The 8,513-nt window shown below is 34.7% G+C and overlaps 2 protein-coding genes across 5 annotated transcripts in view; one reads left to right on the plus strand and one right to left on the minus strand.

Moving 5' to 3' along the window:
* Window positions 1-593, plus strand: part of LOC107665658 (calcium-binding mitochondrial carrier protein Aralar2-like) — a 37,624-nt gene extending 37,031 nt beyond the window's left edge. Inside the window, 1 exon segment of the mRNA XM_016456635.1 lies at window positions 211-593. Within this exon segment, the coding sequence (XP_016312121.1) occupies window positions 211-379 (169 nt within the window). The 3' untranslated portion in view covers window positions 380-593.
* Window positions 594-689: 96 nt separating this feature from the next.
* Window positions 690-8,513, minus strand: part of LOC107665675 (cytoplasmic dynein 1 intermediate chain 1) — a 72,665-nt gene continuing 64,841 nt past the window's right edge. For all 4 annotated transcript variants that reach the window (XM_016456657.1, XM_016456660.1, XM_016456659.1 and 1 more), the window contains 2 exons: window positions 5,661-5,786; window positions 690-3,362 (listed from right to left, as the gene is read on the minus strand). In XM_016456657.1, the coding sequence (XP_016312143.1) occupies window positions 3,252-3,362; window positions 5,661-5,786 (237 nt within the window). In that variant the 3' untranslated portion in view covers window positions 690-3,251. The remainder of the gene's footprint in view (window positions 3,363-5,660; window positions 5,787-8,513) is intronic.

An 8,513-nucleotide genomic window follows, 5' to 3' on the forward strand; every position in this document is an offset into this window, starting at 1 on the left:
GAAAGTTTTTTTTTTTTTTGTTAAAAAAAAAAAAAAAAGGAAGGCAAGAAACCGGTTCTGGTCTATTCATTTATTTTGTGTTCCATAACTTGAGGGGAAAATATTCTTGTTTTCAGTATTCAGACAGGCTGTTTATTCTTTCTGACAGGACACAGCAGAATGTGAAGTTTCCTCATCCATCTTCTCGCTCTCCCTCTCTCCTCACCACAGAAAACCAGCTGGTGCAGAGCCTACTCCCAAGTCTCGGATCAGCCTCCCGGCGCCCAATCCTGACCACATCGGTGGCTTCAGGTTGGCTGTGGCCACGTTTGCTGGCATCGAGAGTAAATTTGGACTGCATCTACCACGATTCCGAGCGCCTGCCGCCCCACATGTTTGAAGCAAACGCATCCACTTCAGCAGCACTGGAACAAACACACATATGAATCTCTTCCTTCTTGTTGAGAGCATAAAACCTTCAGCAGATGAACTGGAAATAATGTTTTATGTGATTGTTAGTGCAAATGACAACTTTAAAGTACAACATTAGATGGGATGATGTTTAATATTTTTTTAATCTACCACAAAGTCTTGGATTCTTCAGTGGGATTGTAGTGTGAATTTGATTTAATTTAAATGTAAATCAAACCATTTTTTTTATTTGATCCTTTCAGTTGTTTTATTATATTTTTTATTTACCTGAAGAAAGAAATTACCTTTAGCAAACTGTTGCAAACCAGCTAAATGGATATGGACAAACCAGTCAATTCAAATGGTCAGTTAGATATACTACAGTTTATTTATTTAACGAACATGTCTCTTGATGCATATTGCAGGGTTTTAAAACAGTACAAGCATATCCAGTTGGAAATGACCATGTTGTATTGTTTAAATGATAGATGTGCAACTGTTTACATTTTCTTTTCTCCTCCTTTTACCATAAAACTAAGCACATAGCACTCATTAGGCAGTTCATTTCATTACTGATGTGTACTCATATTTGAATGTATTTCATATTTATGTTTGTATAGCGTTACATTTGTGTGTTGGGAATCTACACGCAGTGGCAATTTATGGTCAATGTGAAATGAGACGCCTCAGTAAGGTTTTACACATGTTTGTCAGTCTGGGTACTGTATTTCTCAACCCCTTAAAAATGATGTGAAGACTAAATTGAGCTGTACAGGAGTAGAGTTGATTGTACATATAGTGTGTAAACATTGTGCCTTACTGTAAGTATGGTATATCAATAGATGCACTGATGGACAGATTTATTAAAGGAGATCAAACAAAAATGGTTGCTAGAAGCATATTTTATTTGCCAACACTTTTCATTTAGCCACACAGTTATGGTTTTCAGTAACATCATTTCTAACATGTGAAACATCTTTTAGTATACACACAATACCTGCTTGCATCGCTGTAACACTGATGAGAAAGCCACTGTGAATATTGCCGACACAGTCACCAACTTATAACTTACTTTGTCAATGCTTCATGCAGGGGCTCAGTACAAAAATATACACACAATATTCAAGTATACTAAAAATAACCACAAACCAACATCGAAGATGCCTTTCTAGCAGGAGGTTATTTCTAATTCACATTTCTGAAATGCACATTTTCAAAAATGTTATTAACTGATTTAACATTAATTGCCATCAAGGTAATGAGACGTAACGTAAAAATACAATGAACTCTCGCACAACAAAAAGCTCACGGAAATTAAACCTAATTTCAAATGCTTAGTAACAAACCCATGAGTACAACATTAAAGAGATAGTTCACCTAAATATGAAAATGACCTTTCATGTCATTCCAAACCTGTTTGACTTTATAGTGTAGGACAAAATAAGCAGCTCTTTCCCATAAAAAGAATATGTGTTCATTATTCACGTTCATTATGGAAAGACAGTGGTGAGTAAAACAGTTACAACGTCTATTTAGCTGATATATGATAGACACTCTTTACTAATCCTGTAAATTATGTAATTAATGAACGGGCTCATTCAAGTCATTCTTTTCGGTAATCGGTCTTTACCAGTCGCACTGTCTTCACTTCTGAATCATTAAAACATCAAGCTTATAAATGTAATTTCGTGATTCAGACAACATTGGTCGTGTATGCTTATTTTACACGCATTCCGCAAGGACAACTCGGTAGAAAGACGTTTCTCATTAATTTGCTGTACAGTCATCTAGACAACAAACTCATATTCAGATTTCCTTTGCCGTGGCACTGAAGACTCAGCTGCTGGAAAGCGATGCAAAAAACAAGTGATACAGAGAACCTTGTAACCGTATATTAGCCTGCACATTACGAAAAATATAAATTAAAAAAATAACAACATGGCCCAAACTGTGCATTTAGGTAAATTAGTTTAGCGACATGTACAGTACGGATAGCGCAAATACATTGTCACTCTGGCATCCGAAATCACATAAACTACTTCCTTACTATATAGCGAAAAACACTATGTTAAAAAAGTAGTATGCCCGAATTCACAGTAGGAGAAAAAAGTTCCCTACTTTCAGTGAGATTCTGAAGTGTGCACAATGGACACTTTACTATCTCAGGAGACCAGCAGGTCACATGACAATGACAACGAATGTAGTATGTCTTGATAAAGTTCATACTACACACATCCATACTTTACCGAACATACTTTTTAAACAGCCTCTAATTACTTAAAGTAGGCTTAACTATTTAGAGAGTATGTGATTTCAGACAGCCAGAGTAAAAGATTAATCTTGGGATTTCAGGAATTGTCAGCAAATAATCAGAAAAATCAATATTTATTCATGATTTTTTCCCCCCTACACCAGTTATGCACAAAACCCCACCACGTAGCTGATTCTAAAGACCATATTGGTCATATAAATCACGGTTCAGACTGCCTGCACAACATTAAATCAAATACTAACCTTTGACCTCAACCTAAACCCTAAGCTCAGTATAACTTGGTAGCACATCCTGATAGCATTAGGCCTACTGTTTGTATCGATTTGATCCACTGAAGATATTTCTGAACTTTTCTTGACTGGTGACTGCATGATTGAGTTGATAAATGGAATCGCTGTGGGGTAGGATTTGCACTTAACTGGTTTGAAGGAAAAAAATCATGCAATATTTTTTCTCAGCCCTAGTAATATTTCATTATTTGGATCAACGGTCCCTTTTATTGAAGTAAACAGCACAGTACTAGTGGACATGCTAATTGGGTGTGTTACATCAGGCTCAGTCTGGGTTGGTGATGACTCTGATCCGGTGTTTACGTGGCCAGCTCCACAGGCCCCTCCTCCTCACCGTCCCCGTGGTTGGCACGGATCTCCATCAGCGTGTGGCCGAAGTGGGCCCAGTCCTCACTGTGGGGCACAGCCAGCTGCAACAGATGAGCGTTTTAGAAATCTAGTGCCAAAAACACCCCCCACCCCTCCAAAATGCCACATCAAGAGCAAAAGCTACGCATTACATGTGCTGTCACAGTGTGGGAGAGGAAAGAGATCACCACACAGTGTGATTCAGAGACAGAACAATAAAGCTGCTTGTTTGGCCTTTGAGTGCTGAATATTTATCGTGTCAGTTCTCAGAAAGGGGAAGATGGGGACTATGGGCCGGCTGGGTGACGATGTGGGATCGCTTTCTGCTGTCAGAGTCAGATTTAGATGAGAAAGGACGGCTGCCTGCCGCCCAGGCTGAGGAAGAGAGAGAGAGAGAGAGAGAGATCTACAGGGTATAATTAAACAGGAATAGAGAGGTGGGAGGAGATGACAGCCACTTCCAAACCCAAGACCAAATCAAGCTCTTTTATAGTACAGCAGGGGGGTCTTAAGAGGCCTTCATCAATAAATGACCTTATAACACTGGGATTTCATCACTATATTCTGTATACTATACATAATTATTTATGTATATGTATAGTATATATATATATATATATATATGTGTGTGTGTGTATACACAAATATATAATCAGTATGTATACTGTACATAACACATACTGATTTTATATATATATATATATATATATATATATATATTACTGTACATATACAAAATTACTTATGTATAGTATACAGAATATAGAGATGAAATCACAGTGTATATATATATATATATATATATATATATATATAATGTTACATATGATGTTTCATATGTTTATGTTTTTTGAAATAGTTTTATACCATTTTTTTAAAGACATGTTTACATTTAATAAATCTAAAAATGTCATGAAGTATAATTGAGTAAAATTATTGCAATTTTGTCCCTTTACATCTTAATCAAATATTTTAAATATATTTTTCAAGATATCATAATTCAATTTTTTTGGGATTTGCAAAATAACATTTTGCAAAAAAAATATCTTGTCATAAAAATATCTGATATTTTATTGAACTTAACATTATGGTCTGATGGGTCCTCTCTTTTTTTCTGCAGGTTGGTTGATCACATCATTTTGCAGACATAATTTATTTAGATAGTAATAAGTGAAGCAGTTAAAATATATTTTCTAGAAAATAATAAAATATGTTTTAACATTTTTTATAAGATTTAATGAGATGTTTAACCTTGCTTCTTAAAAAAAATAACAAAATTAATTTTAAATCAAATTCATGCTGGTCATAGAAGGGGTATACAGAAAATCATGGTTTGTATGAACTGCAGTAATGGTGTCAGGCAAGAACATGAACACAAACACGACTGTCTGAACAGAATTCATAATGGAAGACTAATACGTGTTGCATTCTTTGCGTTGCCACAAGGGGCAGTAGAGCAGATATTTGCATAAATTGTCTTCTTCTATGGTCAACTAGAATTATACAGCAGCAAAGCAAGAGTTTAAAGAGAATCTTTAGCTTTAGTACATCATAGATTATAATTCTGGCCTTAAAAAAACTCTCATACAGGGGGTGACCCGCGGTTGAAGAATACAATCTATTTAACTTCAGCTGTAAACCACCCAAAATGACATCTGAAATTTATGCAATATGACTCAAGCGTAGCGAAAACATGCTGTGGTGTTCCAAAGCAAATATTTAATACAGTCTACTAAATATAACACAAAGGGACCTTGGCAGTCGTCAGAAGTGGTACTTCTTGCCGCGACTGGAGGTTGGTGACTGCCTCTGCTGATAGAGGCCATGTTGAGTGCTTCATGTCGAAGTATTTTGTAAGTCTTTTGTAATAAGCCACGTTCCACCTAAACCCTTCAACTTTCCTTCACTTCATTTTATTGATGACCCACCATTATCCTCAGCCCAAGAAGCCCACATGCTCGACCGACGTACTCTCCAATTACCACAATACACTGCGCTAAGATTAGCACTGCCCCACAAATGAGGCGAAACCCGGAGACCGAAAAGAACATGGTGAGCATGGGAGTCCTGGTGGTTTGCCACTCTTTGGCGGTGGTTTAGTCATGTGGAGACTGTCTTAAAATAAGGAAGTAAGTTTCGAACAAAAACAAGCTAGCCACGCGGAGCTTGGTAAACATGCAAACCCTTTATGTCAAACTCTGAGAGATTCAGTTTCACTTCCACTTTCATTCTGCATCCAGGCCGTACTGGGTTGATTATGTTCATAAAGCTGCCATACAGCTGAAAAAATAATCTTGAGAGAAGAATAATAACAGTAATTTTGCACATTACAATACGTATTAGTGACAAAAGATTAATACCTCTCCAACGTCGTATATCCACACACGTCCCTCTGAGTCTCCCACGGCGACCTCTTTGCCCCCTGCGGCCCATCTGACGCGGTTCAGAGCGGGGGCTCCCTCTATTGTCACACTAGCAGTGGGCACCTGGACACAAAACACACCTCTAATCATATATCAAACATATCAAACACACAATATGTGAATTACTCACATTACAAGTTTGGGGTCGGCAAGATTTTTTGAATGTTTTTGAATGAAGTCTCTTTCATGGTGAAATATATACCAGCATATACACTAAGAATTTTAAATGTTTTTGATATAAATCTCCTATGCTCACCAAGTCTGCATTTATTTGATGAAAAATAAATAAATTGTGAAATATCATTGCAATTTAAAATAACTGTTTTCTATTTTAATTTATTTAAAATGTAATTAATTTATGTGATGGCAAATCTGAATTTTCAGCAGTCATTACCCCAGTCTTCAGTGTCACGTGATCACTTAGAAATCATTCTAATATGCTGATTAGCATGTATTATTATTATTATTATCATCAATGTTTAAAACAAATGAGCTGCTAAATATTTTTTGTGGAAACTGTGAAACATTTTCCCCCATGATTCTTTAATGAATGAAGTAAAAAAAAAGAAAAGAAATCATACATAAAGGTTTTACTTTTGATCAACTTTTTGTCATGTTGCTAACTCCATATTTCTTCAAATATTAATTAGAAGGCATAAAAACACAAATGAGACAAATGTTGAATTATAAAATGAATGTGGATCGTATAGTCCTAGTGTGCTCACCTTTAAAATGTATAAAATATCAACCATCAACCTCAAATTCATGCTAGAATATAGAAATATAGAAAAATATAATAAATTATAACAAAGAGGATTTGGACTCAATACATTTGGCGAATCTCACTACAGAAAATGTGTCCTCAGTTTTTGGATATTAGCCTATAACTCATATAATGTAAACATACATAGCCCTTGTGATAAAATGATGTTGTTAGGATGCCTAGTCAAAGCTGAGCTCTAATAGGAAGAAGACATGAATCCACAGCTCTACTGGAAATAACTACGAGCGCTTTTAATTATTTCATAAATCATCATGAAAAGTTGCTCTGCACACATTAAAGCGACACACAGGCTCTGTTTGTGCACATGTGTGAAGTTGACTTCTGCCTATTACTTATGACAGTTAAGACTGGCCTGACATATGTTGTCAGCAAAGATGGAAGCTGTACGCTGGCTAATACAAAAGCTTCCTCGCTTCAGAACAGGCTAACCACAGCCTGAGAGCTATTAGAGAGCAGCTTCCTCCAAGAGTCAACTGCAAGGTTAAATTGGCTGCAAGCTTCTCTTTGCGTAAATTGGAACCAGGCGAACCCGCAGTCTGTTAATGGTGTTATGGGTAAATTTCTTTATAAGTTGACAATGGAGAACTGTTGGCTGCTTTCTGGCACATGATCTTTGCCTGTTTATGCATGTGTCGGTGTGTGCGTCAGCATGCGCGATGCCATGGCACTGTTGGCTCCTGATGTTTTGGATAACGCGCATTGTTCTTGAGAGGACACCCACACCCACACACACACACACACACACACACACACACACACACCTTTTAAATTGCAAACATTATTTTGATGACTTCTGCTGACATAATGTTGATCACACAATTTTTGCTTTAATTGATTTTTTAATTAAATTGATTTGAATAGATTTTTTAAATAATAAAAAGTTGTAGTAACTTGAATGAAATTGTCTTAATAACTTTAAAAATTTTAAAGTGTAGAGTACCATGTAAATACCATGTTATACAAATATGAATGGACAATATATTGGTACCATATCGATTATGAGCTGAATGGACTAAAACAAAGGCCGATATTAGAGTAAATATCAAATATTAGCTAATATTTGTAATATTTTAATGTAATATTCAATAATATTGACCCATCTTTGATATTAATTGCACACACTCATCTAAAGTTAATCTTTAAAACACTAATAGTTTATTAAGTGTTAAATAGAATCTTTAGCAAATAAAAAAAAAAAATGCATTTTTCATACTGAACATTATAATATTGTGATGCCTAAATTTACTTGAAGCATTGAATATAACTAATTTTTATTTGTATTTGTACTGTATTGTTTATTTGTAATTTATTTTGACAAAATAGTATGGAGTTTTAGTATCATTCATTTATTAGTTATCAGTCAGAATATTAAAATAATTAATGGCTTATCAGACAGAATTTTAATATTGGTGCATCCCTATACTTATACGGTAATCATTTATTACCATAATATATACAAAGTACCTTATGTACTGTGCCCTAGTGGTTAGCATAAAGCACATGGTGCTCAAGCGGCAGATGTGGGTTTAAATTCAGCTCACACTGTGTCCCCAGTCTTTAAAACAAGACATGGTGTCTGCATTTTACTTTTGGTTTTTACCATTTCACTTGAGTTAAACAGGATATTGAAACTAATAATACGATGGGATTAGTTTTATCTAATGAGATAGGATCTTTAAATGTGGTCACTATATCAAAAAATAAGAGGGCTTGGTTAATATATATATATATATATATATATATATATATATACACAGTATATATATATACTATACACTGTGTATATATATATATATATATATATATTAATGGCAAATTATTATTTTTTTGTTTTGTTTTTAGAGAATAAATCTTGAATATTTGTTTATTTTATATTTTAATATAATTTTATTTTCATAAATGTACTTGGTTTTTATTGAAGTATTTTACTTTTTATAATCAAAATATATTAAATCTGTATATTAAACTACAAATCTAACAAAATGTAATGAGATTAATGGTTAAAA

Source organism: Sinocyclocheilus anshuiensis, unplaced genomic scaffold (genome assembly GCF_001515605.1).
Source record: "Sinocyclocheilus anshuiensis isolate Anshui unplaced genomic scaffold, SAMN03320099.WGS_v1.1 scaffold932, whole genome shotgun sequence".
NCBI classification, from domain to species: Eukaryota; Metazoa; Chordata; class Actinopteri; order Cypriniformes; family Cyprinidae; genus Sinocyclocheilus; species Sinocyclocheilus anshuiensis.